The sequence below is a fragment of the Pseudorca crassidens genome, chromosome 9 (genome assembly GCF_039906515.1).
Source record: "Pseudorca crassidens isolate mPseCra1 chromosome 9, mPseCra1.hap1, whole genome shotgun sequence".
NCBI lineage: Eukaryota > Metazoa > Chordata > Mammalia > Artiodactyla > Delphinidae > Pseudorca > Pseudorca crassidens.
In genome coordinates this window covers 4,154,999-4,171,933 of record NC_090304.1, presented here as the reverse complement: position 1 = coordinate 4,171,933, position 16,935 = coordinate 4,154,999, and the positions used below count along the sequence as shown (strand labels likewise).

At 58.6% G+C, this 16,935-nt stretch overlaps 1 protein-coding gene across 2 annotated transcripts; it reads right to left on the bottom strand.

Annotated features, from left to right (window-relative positions):
- Positions 1-9,827: 9,827 nt before the first annotated feature.
- Positions 9,828-16,109, bottom strand: LTO1 (LTO1 maturation factor of ABCE1). 2 transcript variants are annotated; one of them, XM_067747998.1, is made up of 5 exons: positions 15,974-16,109; positions 14,495-14,600; positions 13,335-13,405; positions 10,264-10,381; positions 9,828-9,983 (listed from the first exon to the last, which is right to left on the bottom strand). In XM_067747998.1, exons 1-5 carry the CDS (start codon positions 16,021-16,023, stop codon positions 9,915-9,917), a joined length of 414 nt encoding a protein of 137 aa, XP_067604099.1. In that variant the 5' UTR covers positions 16,024-16,109; the 3' UTR covers positions 9,828-9,914. The 2 variants fall into 2 exon arrangements, with proteins under 2 accessions (XP_067604099.1, XP_067604100.1); XM_067747999.1 differs by lacking the exons at positions 9,828-9,983; positions 10,264-10,381 and adding an exon at positions 10,392-12,380.
- Between the last annotated feature and the right edge of the window lie 826 nt (positions 16,110-16,935).

The following is a 16,935-nucleotide window of genomic DNA, read 5'->3' as shown; positions in this document are numbered from 1 at the left end:
AGCCGCCTCCCAGCCCACGTCTGGCCAGTTCACCCTCCCAGGTTATTTGCAGATAGGAAAGTAAATGAATGCGCTAACCCTCTTCTGGCACAAAGTGCTGTTTGCTCTGGGTGAATCATGGCCCCAAGGTGCCCTGAGCTCGGGGCAGGGGGGAACGACGCCAGTGTCCGGGCAGCGGTCCAGTGGCCTTTCACATGGACCCGGCGACCTGGGAGGCCTGGTGGACACCTGTGACGTCCACCTTTGGGCTCCAGATGCCTGCGAACTGGCCGCGTTCCCAAAGCCGGTGGAGGTGGGAAATGAATCTTGGTCCCAGCTCTGCGGGGCCGGGGCCTCTTCCCAGAGCCGGGAGCTCCCCAAGGTGCCCTCACCCCCCAGCTGAGCATTCAGCGAGCGCTCCAGAGCCCGGAGGAGGCCTGGGTCACGCGCCAAGGATGGCACTGGCTGCCAGGTCAGTTCGCTGCAGCCCTAACGAAGCGCGTGCCGTGGGCCAGCCTGCCCAGGGGGTGCCCGCAGGGTCGGTGGGGCCTGGAGCTTCTGGGAGGAGGTGGGGTGTGCAGGCGCCGGAACTGCTGCCTCCCTGCCCCAGTCCCTCGCCGGCTGGGTGGGGACGTGAGGCAAGGCCCCTGCCCCCGGGGCCTACAGGGTGCTCTGAAAGGGAACCGAGCGAGGGTCAGAGCCTCGGGAGGTGCCCTGAAGCCCAGGGCCTGCTCTGCACCACCGTGTGGCTCAGCCCCGGGGACCCGCTAGTCTGTGCCAGCACCAGGGCCCAATGACATCGACGACCATGGGCGTACAGAGGGGCCCAAGCGAGGCTGCGACGCCGCAAGGGCCTCGGGGTATCTTGAGGAGCAGGGCCAACACTCTGACTGCATTAAGTTCCAGCGAGGATCCGGGCAGCGGAGGCCGGGGGGTGGCCTGCACTCCACTGGCAGCTGGACGCACAGGACGCCAGGCCTGCGGGGCTGTTTGATGGTTTCTAATGTTGCAGGTGGAAAATCTGTTTGTGGGCTGACAGGTCGGACAGTGGAAAGGAAGAGGGCGTGACGGGGAGGTGGCCTGTGAGGCACAGGGGGAGGCGGGGGGAGGCAGGGGCAGGGGCGCAGGTAGGACCCAAAGTACACAGAGGGTTTGGGCCGAGTGAGGAGGGGCCCGGAGCCCCCCAGGGCCGTCTCCCCGGCCGTGAGGCCCCCGGAGGAGGGGCAGCAGGCTTCTCTCAGTTATGCCACGGGTCCAGACCTCTCCAACCGCCCACGTCAGCTCGGGCATCCCCTCATGGGGACCCCCCCGCATGGGGGTCTGGCTGCCCTGTGCATATCAGGAAAACAAAAACTGGCCTTTGGAGACAAAGCCTTCCGTGTCCACTCCACTGCCCCTCCTGGAAGCCCGAACGCCTGCTCTCACTCGGGCCCACGGCCACTCACCTGGGGCCTCCCTGCCTCCCAGCCAGTCTCCCTGCCCCAGGCGGGCCCACCACCCTCTGCCAGAACCCCCTGGGGCTTCTAGCTCCTTCCGGCTCCATCCGGGGTCCTGGGACCTGGCCCATCTCTCCAGCCTCACCCCCCGTCTCCCCCAGCCTCAGACTCCTCATTCCCCGAAGTTTCTGCCCAGGGGACTGCAGGACACACCAGACTACTTCCGGCCTCCAGTTTTGTGCTGGAGTGCCCACCCCCTGCTCTCCCCCAGGCTCATGTAAGACTCTCTGCGGTGTTCTCCACCCTGCCCCAGCCAGGTGGCTCTGGTGGTCCAGGAGCCATTACACGTGGTGTTTCCCCTCTGGGCTGTGAGCCCTTGGGGACAGCTGTCCGGCTGGTCCTTCTCTGCCCACGCCCTGCACCCCGCCTGCACGCAGCGGCGCTGAGCAGTAGGGCCACGTGCGGGCCGCGGGCTTTGTGAGCTGCCGAGGGCTGGGCCCTGCCTGACCCGGGTGCGGTGGGCACTCGGGGGCCGGGGGGCTCCCCAGGGGCCGGGAGCACCTCATCGCCCTGATGAGGCCCGATAAGCCCCGGGACACAGCCTGGGCACTAAGGCGAGTCAGTTCCCTGCCAGGGCCCCAGATTCGAGGGGCCCCAGGGCAGGCGTGTTTGCAGAGGTGGGTACTGCTGGGACCCTGGGCGCTAGGCTCCCCACCTTCCCTCTGAGCCCGTCCCTCCTGGAAGCCCGGCAGCAGCAGGGCTTGGCTGTCCCACCACGAGGCCAATCCCAACTCTGGGGGGCGGCTGCATGGGGCGTGTGTCCCGCACGCTGGGCTGGTCTCCGCCATGCACAGGGCTCTGTCAGCCCAGGAATGTCTTTGATCAGGAGTTTATGCAGAGGGGACGCAAGCCCCTGGCCTCTAATCCGTTCCCACAGTCCCCCTGCCCGCCGGCCCCTGCCCTGAGCCACACCTCGGCCCAGCAGACAATAGCCACGGCCGGTGGGCGGGCAGCGCCAGGGACGAGGGCCGGAGGCCCACATCCGGGGGCATTGTCACCGCCACTCACAGGGCGCACAGGAGGATGGGGAAGCTCTTGGCTCAAGGGCTGCCATCGGCCCAGAGCCTATCAGAGATGGCAGCGTCTGTTAATCCTTTCAAGTTTCAACTAGCAGCGAGACAGCCTCCCCAGGGCGGTCCCTCTAGAGCAGACCCGTCTAGCTAGAGGGTCTACCCACATTCTGGACCCCAAGCCCGCCGAGCACGCCGGGCAGTGTTCCTTGCCTGCTCCCATCGCAGGAGGACAGTAGCTTAAGGTCACTCAGCACGTACTGGGGGCTGGGCACTGTGCTAAGGGCCAAACACACCATTTCTCCCACATCTTTTTGTTGTTGTTGTTTTGTTTTGTTTTTACGGCCGTGCCGCAGGGCATACGGAATCTTAGTTCCCTGACCAGGGATCTAACCCGTGCCCCCTGCATTGGGAGTGCAGAGTCTTAACCACTGGACGGCCGGGGAAGTCCTCTCCCTAAATCTTGAAACAGCCCCCAGGGGTTGGTGACAGGCAGGGGACACACTGGCGAGGGGGCCCTGTGGAGCCCACGTTCCTCTCGCAGGTACAAGTATTCCCATCTTCCAGGTCAAGGGTGGGCAGGCTTCTCCACAAAGGGCCAGATAGGGAGTGTTTGGGGCTTTGCTGGCCATGGTCTCCATCCAGCTCCTCTACTCCACTGCACGGAGCAGGCAGGCACGGAGGACAGTACGGCAACGAGCACAGCCAGGCAGGATCTGGGCTGAGGGTGGGATTGAGCCGACTCCTGCTGGGGACGAGTAAACCGGGGCCCAGAGAGGTGAAGTAACTGAGCCAGGATCACATGGCGGGGAGCTGACCGAGCCAGGCCAGTGGCCGAGTTTGTGTCTCTGGGGCCTGGGCCCCCGGCAGTCAGCTTGGCTGCCTTGCCGAGAACGAGGTCTTCAAAAATGGGCTCGAAGAAAACGCACGAAGTCTTCATTTGAGTATTTTTCACCCGACGGTCAGTGCGTGCACTCGGGGCGGCCCTGCTTTGCCAGGAGGCCCAGGGGTCGAGGTCAGGTCCACCCACGTCCAAGACTTGAAGTCAGCGGCCCCTGCGGCCAGGGCAGTGTCTCGGTCAGCCGGCCTGGAGAAGGGCGGCCAGGCGTGCTGGCAGTGTCGTCTGACGTGGCCAGTCGTTGTTTGAAAAACACTCTCACACGTGAGCACATTTTAGAGGAAAAGACCCAGGAGTTGGATCTCAGCTCTGCAACTTTCAGGCTGTGCGGCTTCGCCTTCTGGGCCTCAACTTTCTCACGCATAAAATGGGGACAGTCACGTCTGTAAGAAGGGCGGCTCCGAGAGGGCACCCTAGCATCTGTGACACACCCAGCACGAAAGCGGGGCTCAGTCAATCTGTTCAGTGACCGCCTCCTGGGGTGACGCGAGGACCAATGGCTCGACGTCCATGAAGCATTGAGCACAGTGCCTGGTGCACAGGCATCACTCAGTAAACGTCACCACACTGTCAGCGTGACCACCACCATCCCATGCATCGTCCAGGTGTGCAAGGAGGCCCCGCTGGTCCCCGGGGGGTGGTCGAGGCCATCCTTATTTCCCTCCTCTAGCAGTTCTTGGTCTTTGTGCCCACACTGAGCCTCCCACCTTGTGTTGACAGCACCCAGATTTCACTCGGTGGGAACCACCGTTCTCAGCTCTGTGGCTCAGGTGGGACCGACCCCATCCCCAGCTCCGGGACAGGCGCCAATGGGCTCAAAGCCAACAGCACGTCTGCCCCCCCGGACCAGTGGCAGGTTCAAGGGCGGATGTGAAATCTAACAGCCAGCGAGACTCAGGGAGACATTGTCTGGAGCTTCTGGAGAAGAGAGCACTCCACTCTGTTCCTTAGGCCTCCTGGGGGCGGGCACAGCCCTTCTGCCCCGATAGGGGCGTCCGTGGTGCTGCGGCCCCAGGATGGGTCCCGAGCGTGAAGCCGGTCGTGCGGGAGAGCAAGAGTGGGACCAGGTCTCCAGACGAGCTGCTGGAGCTGCCCATCACTGCCCCTTACTGTTTGAGTCCATTTGATGAGTTTCCTAGCATTTTCAAGGCTTCTTAACTATCACACTGTATGTGTGTTTTCTACCTTTTCTAGATGTAACATGTATTATTGATATAAACAGGGGCTGAGACCAGGGGAGAGCTTCGAGCCAGCCTTCACTGGCAGACCCTGTCTCGGCCCCTGTACAGAGCCAGCGGGGCCCCCCAAAGGCAGCAGCCTCTCAGGGGAGGGAGCCAGGGGGCTCCCGTGCCTTGAGACAACAGCGTCTTTCTGGGGTGTAGGTACCACCTGCCCCTCAGAGCAGCTGAGTAGGGAGCTGAAGCAAATGCCTTAAGAAGGAAGCTCGCCACACGTCAGGCCAGGAAGAAGGGTCTGGACATCACCGCGTCCTGCCTCTTCACTCAGCAGATGGCCGAACGGCAGCCCAGACCTCGTTATCAGTGTCCTGGGGCTGCTGGAACAAGCCATCACAGAGTGCGTGGCCACATCAACAGGAATTTATCCTCTCACCGTCCTGGAGGCCGGGGCCGTGCTCCCTGCCCCAGGTCTCATGGAGGCCGGGGCCGTGCTCCCTGCCCCAGGTCTCATGGCTGCTGGAAACACCCGGCGTCCCTGGGCTTACAGACGCCTCACTCCGTTTTCAGCCTCTGCTCTCGCACGGCTGTCTCTCCTCCATGTCTCTCTTTACATGGCATTCTCCTCTTCAAGGACACGGTCACGGGAGATGTAGGGCCCCCTACTCTAGTACAACCCACCATAACCTACACGAGTCACGGCTGCAAGAACCCTATTTCCAAAGGTCACATTCCCAGGTACCAGGGGCTGGGACTTCATCACATCTTTTAGGGGATATGGTTCAACTCAACAGATGTGTCTGAGCTCTCAGAGCTAGGGAACCTGCTCGTGGAGCACCCTGGGATTTCAGGGGCGCATGCCCACCAAAAATAATGGAAGTTCAATAAATCCTTGCTGAAAGGATGGAGACAGCCCGCCACTAAGTCTTCAGTTCCATGGCCGTTTACTTGGGGCATGGGGTCCCCTGGCCCATCACACTCCTGAGTGGGCAGAAACAGGATCATACTCAGATATCGCTCCAACCCTAGGGACCCAAGGCCCAGCTGATCTGGTAAAGGGCACCAGGGAGATGGGGCCGAAGCGCTGTCTCCACAGGGGCCCCCAAGGGACACACCAGCCAGGGCCTCCATGTCAGGTGAGTTTAATCAGCCATCAGAGCTATGGAGAAGTTCACAGGCAAGGAGCGACTGTCCTTCTAGGGACACTGAAGTGAGCCCCTAAGTCCTGGTGGCTTGGATAGGCCCGTCCCTCTGGGGGCCTGGCCCAGCACCTGCACGGCTCTCGTGTCCTGTGAGAACTGAACGCAGCGCCCGCTGTTCTCTGAGGGATCATACTCGCTTGGGGACACGTTTCCTGGGCCGCAGACCGGTTCCTCACTTCACTCACCAAGGAATGGAATAACTGTGGAGTTGGGACGACCTCACCAGTTACTTACAGGTTTTGATCTCTCCAAATTACATGGTGTTTTCAGGTAGGGTGGAAGAGACGTTCTCCACGGTGCTGAGCTCAAATGAGAGCTCACAAAGCGAGTCATGCCAAGGTCACCTCCTCCAAGAAGCCTTCCTGCCCACCTTCCCACTCCCTTATCCCCCAGGCAGAGCTGAACGCCCCCCCCACCCCGCCTCCCCATCCATCCCTCAGTGAGCCGTGCTCAGAGGGTCGAGGGCAGCCGATGGCCCACGCGGTCCACGCCTCCCCTGCTGCGGCCAGCACGGGTCCCTTCCCATAACGCCGACCGTCTCTGCCACGGTCAGCTAGGTGCAGGACCGGTCACACAGACAGGCTGTGAATCATCAGGAAAGTGAGACTGCGCCTGGCTAAGAATAACTTAAGCAAGGCCCCTGACCCCCGCCGTGCTCAGGCCTGAGGTCAGCCACTTACTGCGACCGCTGGTACATCACTCAGCTCGGCTGGGAGCCCCAGGCCCCCATCTGCCGGGGTGAGGGGGGCAGGCAGCGACCCCACCTCATGGGCTTTGTGGACACTTCAATGACCCAAGGAAGGTCAAGGCGGCCACGAGCAGCCACTCAGTAAATAAGACTTCTTATCCCTCCCTCCAAATCACTTCATTCTTTTCTCACCACTGGGTAGAGAAAAACAACAAGCTGAATGGGAAGTAAAGCAAGCGTCCGGGACTGGGCTCTGGCCTGTGGGTGGGTGTTTCCCACCACCCACCGCGGTGCCTCTGAGAGTATAGTTCCAACGTGGTAAGTTCAGGTGGACTGATTAGCCTGCTTACTCCCAATTACTGATGTTCTAAAAAATAAAATGAAGTAACTTCAACTTTTTTTTTTAATAAAATTTATTTATTTACCTATTTATTTTTGGCTGCGTTGGGTCTTCGTTGCGGTGCACAGGCTTCTCTTTGCGGCGGCTTCTCTTGTTGCGGAGCACGGGCTCTAGGTGCACGGGCTTCAGTAGTTGTGGCGCACGGCTTCGTTGCTCCGCGGCATGTGGGATCTTCCCAGACCAGGGCTGGAACCCGTGTCCCCTGCATTGGCAGGCAGATTCTTAACCACTGCGCCACGAGGGAAGTCCCAAAGTAACTTCAACTTTTAAGTGAAATGGTCTTCTTCTCTCCCAAGTTAAGTCTGTCCAGGCAGCCAGACAGGGTGGCTATTACAGGCCACCCTGTATTCACCCTATGGCTGAATTATGTCCCCACAAAAATTCATGTTGGAGTCTTGCCCCTCAGAACCTAGAATGTGACTATATTTGGAGATGGGGCCTTTAAGGAGGTCATCAAGGTGGGCCCCAATCCAACAGGGCTGGAGTCCTTAAAGCAACACCAACACACACACAGGGACGACTGTGTGAGGACACAGGGAGAAGATAGCCGTCTACACACCAAGGAGAGGCCTCAGGAGGAACCGGCCCTGCCCACACCGGGATCTCAGATTCCAGCCTCCAGGACTGGGAGACAGTGAATGCCTGTTGTTTAAGGCACCCACTGTGCGGCATTCGCTATGGCAGCCCCAGCTGACTAATAATGTGGCACAAAGTATGCTGGGAGCTTCCGACAGGGAAGAGCAAGCAGGCCAGAGCGGTGGGAAATCTACGAGCCCCGGAAAGGGGGAGATCCAACAAGGTTAATATCCACCAGGACCAGGTGTAGGTGGACAGGAAGGGATGGGCTGGGCTGGGGGACAGGGCAAGCAGGATACCTTTGCCTGCAAACAATGGAAGCCCTACCGAAGTGGCCTTGAACTAGGGCATTCATCAGCTCCTATAACCGAGGCTGGCAAGCACAGCGCCTCTCGGGGTCAGTCAGCACAGCTGCTCGGCAATGTCCTTGGGCTGGGTCCTCGCTGGCTGGGCTCTGCCATGCCCAGGTCTGGCTTCATCCACAGCTGCTTGCAAGCTGCCTGTCATAATTCCAGGTGTCGCATCCCCACAGGACAACTTCCAAAAGAGATACCATCTCTCTCAAGAGTGATGTGACCTTTCCCAGAAGCCCTTGGGTGTCCTCCACCGTCTCATCAGCCAGAAGAGCAAGCTCCCCGGGCCCCATCGCTGGAGGTGGCATCACAGGAACAGAGTGGTTGTGACGCGAACAGGGGCTCTGTCTGTACTGTAATCCAGAACACCTGTCTTTGGGTGACCAAGGGGTCCTGGAAACTGGGTCTCATCCTCCAAGAAGGAGCCAGGCTGGCACAGGTCAAGTCCGGTGTCCAGGGCCCCTGAAGATGACGGATGAGGCAGCTCGGCCCCGCGGGACGGGGGAAAGGAAGTGGCTGCCGGCTGCTCTGGCTGACACCTGGCATGGGAGAGGCTGAGCGGAGAGAGATGGAAGGGGTCGGGGGGAGTGAGGTTTGGGGCAGGAGAGGTCAGTGATAAATGCACGTGGTGGCTGGCCAGGGGCAGCAGGACCCGACCCTTTCCTGAACATCACGGGGCGCCGTCCTGTCGTGGTAGCTGCCTCCATGCGTGTTAATGAAACATGCAGACACAAACACAACAGAAGGCTGTTCGGTGCGACCCTGGTACCTCAACCCCAGATATCACGGAGAAAGGAATGAATTCGCTAGATGTCGCATCAAAAATGGTCCCAGGGCTTCCCTGGTGGTGCAGTGGTTGGGAGTCTGCCTGCCGATGCAGGGGACGCGGGTTTGTGCCCTGGTCTGGGAAGATCCCACGTGCCGCGGAGCGGCTGGGCCCGCGAGCCATGGCCGCTGAGCCTGCGCGTCTGGAGCCTGTGCTCCGCGACGGGAGAGGTCACAGCGTGAGAGGCCCGCATACCGCAAAAAAAAAAAAATCCACCCAGAAAAACGACAACAAAAGCCCCTCCATCCCACCAGCCCGAGATACGCGCTACTGGTGTCTGTGACCGAGATGCACCTGAGGCCGTGCACCGCGTACAGATGGTGCCTTTTAAGTCCAGGCAGAAAGCAGAAGAACTCACACTAGAAGGAAGGCTGCAGTAAGGCTCCAAAGTTTCTGCACACAGAACGGTGGCCTTAAAGGCTCCTCCCCTTGACCATTTTTGAGGCTGCAGAGCCCCACCCACCCGGGGACACAGGAAGAGCACGTCCCAGCTTCCTGGGGACAGGGCTGGCCTCTGCTCCTCTCAGCCAGACGCCCACGTCCATGGCCACATGAGAAGCCCCAGGGCTCCAGGGGGCACAGCGGGGACCTGCGGGCAGGGACCCCCGAGACTGTGGGTGCGACTGTGCATTCCAGAGCGGGCACCAGGAGACAGGGCTGAAGTCCCAGCTCTGCCGCCCACTGCCCTTGGACCAGGCAGTCTCTTGGGCCTGTTTCCTAGTCTATAAAATGGGAATAACGCCTGCCTCATGGGCTCCTGAAGGGACTAAATAAAACATGAGAAGCAGGTCACAGCACTGGCCCATCTCAGGGGTCAATAAATGTCCCAGTACCCATCACTCCTTGCCATTAACCTGCTTCATGTCAACCCTGTGGCTCTCATTTTTTTAAAAACTGTCCCTCTGAGCGCTGACCAAAGCCCGGGGAGTAAAGGGGAGGTTTATCCTATCCAGAGCCAACCCGAGTCTAGATCCAGCCAGGCCTGCCAGGTGACGAGAACCTGTGAGCCAGGGGCCTGGATCCTGGCTGGACCAGAGAAGAGCAGCCCGGTTAGGGCTCTGCCAGGGCTGCGTTCACGCTGCAGAGCAGACAGGGCCCAACAAAGGACGGGCCTATGTGGAGGGGCCCCGTGGGGGGAACGGAGGCCACCCGGCAGACCTCGGGGGAAGGAAGCCCTTTCAGCGGCCAAGCTGGAACCCTCCCTGCAAAACAATGAATCCCCCATCATTGTTTTGCCTTTAATCACATTTTTAAACACTTAACATACAAACATCTGTTCCCTGATGTTTCGTCTTTGTGCGTCTGTCATCCTCAAAATGAAAGTCCGGAACCTTCTGCACTAATTTTAAAGTCGGGCTGGAGGTTTAGTAATGAACAAAGCTGAAAAAACACAAAAGAAAAAAATGTTTTTTTAAATTAGAGCAGAAGTCTCTCTAGCTGGAGCTCTACTTGTCTAGGTCACCTCCCTTCAAGAAGTTCCCACACCTGTTCCCTACATGGTCCTCGGTCTCCTTACATCGACACACACAAGGATTTGCTTTACTGACCATTTGTATGTTACCGGTGGCCCCTAAACCATTAGCGAAATGAGCCCCCAGGGCTGCCCCAGCTACATCTGAGAAAGGCACCCCGATCAAAAAGAAACACACAGGACACAAACCTGCTTAAATTTCCCTCTAATTCTGTCTAGGTCTTCATGAAGTTTATCATAAGTAGGGTCATCATAAGGGAATTTCTGAATCATTCCAAGCAGCGATTCTAAGACCTTCATCTTTTTGCTGTAAAACACAGAAATAAAGACTTTTGGTCCTTTGCACACAACAGGCTCAGCTTACGTAACAGATGCCGCTCGACGGCTTTAAAGTGCTGGTGCCAAGCGTGCCTGGCCTCAGGGCTGGTGACTAACTTTGTCATCACACGAAACAACCTTTACTCACCTGCCAATGTGAGCCCGCCCGCACCCGCATCTGGACGTCAAGAGCGAACTGACCTTACAGGGACGGCTCCATCCGGACCCAGCGGCCAAGGCAACACCGACAAGCACACCGACCACCGGTCCCCAGGTCTGACCCCAGAGCGGACAGAAGCAGACGGGAAAGAGTGCCGGGCACAGCCTTGCCTGCTCTGGACTTGGGGATTTTCCAGGATCTGCAATCTTCACGCTCACGGCCTCTGGGAGTTTAACAGCAGGTAAACCGGCAAGCCCCCTCCATCCATAGGGCAGAAACCAGTGGCCGGTGTTTGAGTTCGGCTCCGGCTCCCTTTCCCAGGAAGACGAGGAGCTCAGCTGGTGGGCGGCCTGGAGCGCAACCGCCCCGAGGCACTCAGGTGTTTCACATCTCTGAGCCTCAGTGTCCTCATCTGTAAAATGGGGCCTTAACGGCCACCTCCCAGGCTCTCAGGACGATAAAGCCCAGAACGTGCTACAGAGTAGGGGCTCGATAAACGTCAGTCTCCTCGCTTCATCTGGGCGGGTGGGTGCCCTCTGGGTCACAGGTAAGCGACCCTGCCGAGCCACCTTCCCCTCACCACATCTGATCCCCAGGGTGTCAGGAGCGTGCCAGATATCTGATCCCTGGGAATCCTGAAGGACTCATCCTTAGGATGAAGCAACGGCCATTCAGAGTGACCAGGGCCTGCTCACATCTGCGGCTTTTAAACCAGTTTAGAAGAACTATGATGGCCACCTCTTGGAGAAAACACAGAACTGCAAAAGGCCAGAGCGAGTGAAGTAAAGCAACAAAGCACTTGGTTCCCAGGGAGTTGCAAGGCAGATGCCAACACGCGGGAAACGACTGAACCTGCCACGGAACAATGACTACCACCCACTCCCAGCTCTGCAAGCAGCGACGGGTCATTCCTGCCCTCCCCGGTCAGTGAAGCTACTCCAGACACACCCAGCCCGTCGCACGGTCAAAGCCAGTGCGTGTCAGGAGGGTGTGACCCGCTCACGGCTGGTGTAAGGGAAAAAGCCTTCACCCGACTGCGGAAGGGGCAGAGGAGCGTCTCGGGGTGGGTCAGAAAGCTACGGTCACCTGATGGAAAGGTCGCCATCCTTCAGGCTGAGATACGGCTCTCCACACAGCTTCTCTGGTGTTACCGTTCCCTTAGCTCACTGAAGGATAACACACGTGGCAGGTGTTTCTCTTTTAACATCCTTACTTGAAACATAAAGAAGCAGATCCTCGGCCCGCCTTCTACCATTTTTAGGAAAACTGTAGACTTAGAAAATCCAAAATCCACTGCTCTAAGATAAAGGGTTTTAGGCTCTGCCTGTGGGGTGGGGATGGCGGGGCGGCGGGCCACGGGCCCTCTGATGGATGGACCGGGGGCACGGCTTTAGGAGGGGAGGGAACCCCTGCCCTGGGGTGCGGATGGGCAGCCCCCAGGTGCGAGACCCTTCCCACCCAGTGCGGGCCCTCCGTGAGCCGCAGATCCCGGGGCGGGGAGAAGGGGAGGCTGCTGGAGCATTCCAAGTCCGTGCGCTCCACCCCGCCTTCGTGGACCGGGAGTGGGGAGCCACGCTCCGCTCCGACAGCCGCCCAGTGGCGCCCGGGGCTGCCAACCCCTGTCCCAACCTGACCGCCAGCTACCCGCCCACTCCCACTGAATCTTCAGAGGAAAATCTCCCCAAGACGGCCCTCGGCTGATGGACGAATCCGGTCAACTCCCACGCACTCCGTGACGGGACAGGTCAGAGGGCAGGCGACCCCACAGTCACCCACACTGTCTTGAGCATCCCTGCTCTGACATTTCCATATGGCTGTGGCCCAAGTTCTAGAAATTCAAAATATTCCAAATAAGATGACAGGTCACGTGGACGGGGGAATGCCAGCTTCCCTGCTCTGTTACCCACTCTCCGGGCACCCCTCCCAGGCCAGGCAAAGCCACCAGACATCGAGATGATGCGGCGCAGCCGCCGAAGCCCAGTGTCGGCTCCCATGGGCGGCAGGACGGCCTTTCACGTAAGGGTGCGTTTCCAGCTTAAGAATGAAGACCGGGGGTGGGGACAGGGTCCCGGGGCTTCAGGAAGCAGCAACCAGCACGAGCACACTCCAAAGGCTACAGACGGGCTTCCCTGGTGGCGCAGTGGGTGAAAATCCGCCTGCCAATGCAGGGGACACTGGTTCGAGCCCTGGTCCGGGAAGATCCCACATGCCGCGGAGCAACTAAGCCCGTGTTCCGCAGCAGCTGAGCCTGCGCTCTGGAGCCTGCGAGCCACAACTGCTGAGCCCGTGTGCCACAACTGCTGAAGCCTGTGCGCCTGGGAGAGGCCACCGCAATGAGAAGCCCGCGCACTGCAACGAAGAGGAGCCCCCGCTCGCCACAACTAGAGAAAGCCCACGTGCAGCAACGAAGACCCAACGCAGCCAAAAATAAAAAAATAAAAAAATAAAAAAAGGCTACAAACACTACAAATAACAGCTCATGGTTACTTAGTGCTTCCAGGTACCCGACACCTGTGAAACACATGAAATGTGTCTCCAGGGAAAAGGCAGGGGGATCCGAGGACCCTTGGGAAGTAATAACAAGGGATGTTCACCCAACACCAGAAATGCACCCGGCGCTTTCTAGTTACTATTTCCTGTAAACCTCATGACAACGTTTCAGGTTCGGCCTGGTTATTTCTCCATTTTACAGGTGAGGAGACTAACCGCCCAGGGTCAGAGTGAGCTATGAAACCGGAACTTCCCGTCCAGACGCCGAAGAAGAAAGAAGGCTCAGCTTTACCTGTCTTTCTCAGTGGTGCAGCCGTGCAGGAGACATCTCCAGGCAAGAGCAAAACCTTGGTAGCACCCGATCTGTGAATTTACAAAACATTCAAGAGTGAAGTGACTCACCAACAGCTCTACTTGATCTAAATATCAAGCTCTCAAAACAAAAAGGGGGCGGGGGCCCAGGGGGCAGCGGTGCTTCTTCTCTTGCTGCTCTGGAAGCACCCACTGGGCACCAGGCTACAGAAGTTGGAGGTCAAGTCACCAGCGGGGCAGCCAGCCTCCAAGATGGCCCTACTGGACCCCACCTCCCCACCCCTTGGTATTCCTGCCCTGTGCGGTCCCCTGACCGGATCAGGGTGACCTTGATGAGCAGAACACACAGGAAGAGGCAGCACGTGACCTCTGAATCTAGGCACTGACAATGTCACCTCTGCCCTGCCGACGTGGGTCACCCGCACAGTGTCTCGAGGACACTCCAGCAGCCCTGTGGAGAGGTCCACGCGGTGAGGACCACAGACCCTCAGAATCCGTGTGAGACCCCAGCAAGCTGACTGCAGGCTGGCTGACTCGTAACTCCAGCATCCAGAGACCCCGAGCCGGAACCAGCCGGCTCAGCGGCTCCTGGACCACAGACCCTCAGAATCCGTGTGAGATAATAAACACTGGCTGTCTTCCGCCCACGTGTCTTGTGCTGATTCGTTCTGCAGCAACAGACACCTAATACAGTCCTCACGGCCTCAGACGTTAGTGTTTAGGGCCAGTTATCCCCATAAGTGAGGGCCAATCTAGGTCGAAGGGCAGGAGAAAAGGGAATCAGGGATTTTATGGAATTTCAACAGAAATATAAATGGCATGTCTTCGCAAGACACAGGGTGCTCACTCTCTGGGGGAGGATTCAGCTGCCTTAAGACACAGGGCGGCACCATGACACTCGACGTCGACTGAGGTGAGGGGGGACTTGTCTTCTCTTTCTCCGGCCCACCTGACTCCATCATCTCCACACAGCAACACCCTCTGCGGGCTCTGTTCTGTGACGACTTCTCCGTCAACGTTCTGTCTAGCCTACTGCCACGTGAAGAGGCCTGAAGTGGCAGCTCCACCACACCGATCATCAAGGCAAACTGTCAACAGTAAGAGAAAAGGATTCCTTTCCAAGTGGGGGGTCCCACTCACCTCAGATCCGATTTTAGCTCCATGTAACGTGCCATACCGTCTTCCTTCAATCATACCCAAACTACTTCCTTCTTCGTAGCCTTCCTGATAACCTTCCCCGTGAAACCTGCGACAAAGGAGAGGAAGCGTGAGCAAATAAACAGGAGAAAGAGCATTCTTCCTGCAAAAACTTTCCTCTTCCACATTACCCAGACCTAGCAAGACAAGACCGAGTACTGCAGAAAAAGAACAAAATGTAAGTCGGAAAACGTCAGTTCCAGTCTCAGCTCCACCCCTCCCCAGGCCTCTGCGTCTGGCAAGTCGCTGTAATTCTGGAAGCCCAATTTACCTCTTCTACAAAGAGGAAGGTGGGCTAAATCGGTGATTCCCAAACCTGGCAGAATATCGGAGACACACAGGAAATTGTCAACGATACCAATTCAGGGGCCTCACCCCTCGTATTCAGTAAGTCTGGAGGAAGGCCCAGGAATCCGCTTTGCAAAATCTCCCCGGTAACTCGTCTGCAGCCAGGTCAGCGAGCCCCAGTTCTGGGTCTGTAAGCTAGACTGCTTGGTCAAGTGCTTCAAAAAAACTCAAAAACTCTGCAACGTGTACCGGGCTTTCCATCACATCTCAGGAGGCTAGCAAGGAGAAACGCCATCAGATGATCACAAAATGTACCGTGACCGTGGCGCCTGCAGTAGCATAAAGGCTCTGACTTTGAAGGCCCAGCAGTGTAATTGGCACCAGCATAACTTGCGGTCGCCGAAGTGAAAGGGGTGTGCTGGAGCGCCCAGTGAGGCCGAGGGGATAGCTCCCACTTACTGGCTGTGTGGCCCTGGGAGTGACCTTGCCTCCTCATCTGAAAGACAGGGTGAAGGATAGGATCCCCTTCACAAGGAGAGCTAAAATAAATAACTGGATACAACGCTTAGCTCAGCGTCCAATTCACAGCAAACTCCAAATAAACGTCAGCGACTGTTTACTGTTCACTCTCTTTCTTAACTGACATCTACTGATGTCTCAAGTGGGCAGGGCACTGGAAGACAGCCACAAAGCAACCAGCAGCTCCCCCGTCACAGCCCTAGGCGCTCCCCGGGGGCTCAAGAGGGAAAAGGAGGACGCCTGACACATTTAAGAGCATGTCCGTGAATGCTGCCTTATGTCCTACCACTGAGGAACAAGAAAAAGGGGCAGCGCCCAGATGGCAAAGGTCCGTCCCACCCGAGGAAGGAGCGTCCCTGGAGGGAGACAGTCACCAGACCGAGCAGATGCGTGAAGCAGCCCCGGATGGGGGAGGCGGATCCAGAGGAACAGCTGGGCACGTGGCGCTCGCCCGAGAGGCCGATGAGCAAAGGAGAAGCAGAAGCATCTCGGGCCCTCCCGCGCCAGCCGCCTTCTGAGCCACAGCGCGTTCCCCCAGGGCCCGGGCGGCCGCCGCAGCCCAGCGGCTGAGAGCAGACCTGCTCGGGTGGGGGCCCGGCCCAGCCCCCTACCCACCTATCATCCGCCATCACGACGGCGTCGAACATGTCCTGACTCCCGGCCATGGCGGCAGCCGGCCCGCCCCCAACCCCCGCCCCTCGAGCTCCGGTGCCAAGCGCTGCGGCCGCAGACCCACGAGCCTAGCGCACAGACGCACCGCTTCTGAGGAGGCGAGGTCCACTTCCGGGGGCGGCCGCGCGGCGCAGGCCGGGTAAGGACGGCACGCGGGAGGGCTCAGCACGCGCCGGCGCGGGGCCAAGCCGCGTGCGCGGCGGCGGCGCTGGGCGGGGCTGGGTCGGGACGCGGCCCCGCCCCGAGGCCTCTTCGCGTTGCTCCACGGCTCCCGCCAGGGGTCAGCTGCTACCCGCCTGGAGCATCCACCTGGTTGCGGGGGTGGGGGTTGGGGGGGGGTGACCCGTGACCTCACCGTCAAGAAACCAGGCAGATGCAACCGAACTGCCAAAAGCAGCTTGGAAGGAATCAGGGGAAAAAAATGGAAAAGTTACCAAAGAACCAGCGCCTCCGGAGGCTCTGCCAGTGGGGTTTTGGGGGGAAAAGTTCCAGGAAGGGCAATTCCCGGGGTGGAGGCACGACCCAGAGGAGAGTGGCCCGGTCGCCCACCGACCCCGACCCAAAGCCAGGGGCCACCCTCCGGGACGACGTCAGACTTGAGACCCCGCCTGCAATGCCATTAAATCCATGTTAACAGTAATCCAGGGACTGCAGGCCTTTGTCCAAGAAACGCAGGGCTGATCCGACCCCAGGGAAAGTGAAACGGCAGCAGGTGACAGGGAAACAGCCTGGTCGTCTTAACACTCGCTGGGAAAGGCATTGTACATGTTGAAACTTGATTGAAACTCTATAGTTTTTTGAAAACTGGAAATAAAAGTTTTTGTGTTTTTATTCTTGCAGTTGTTTGATTGTAAAGCAAAAGCAGATTAATTCATAATTCACGTAGCGAGTCAAGAATTGGCACA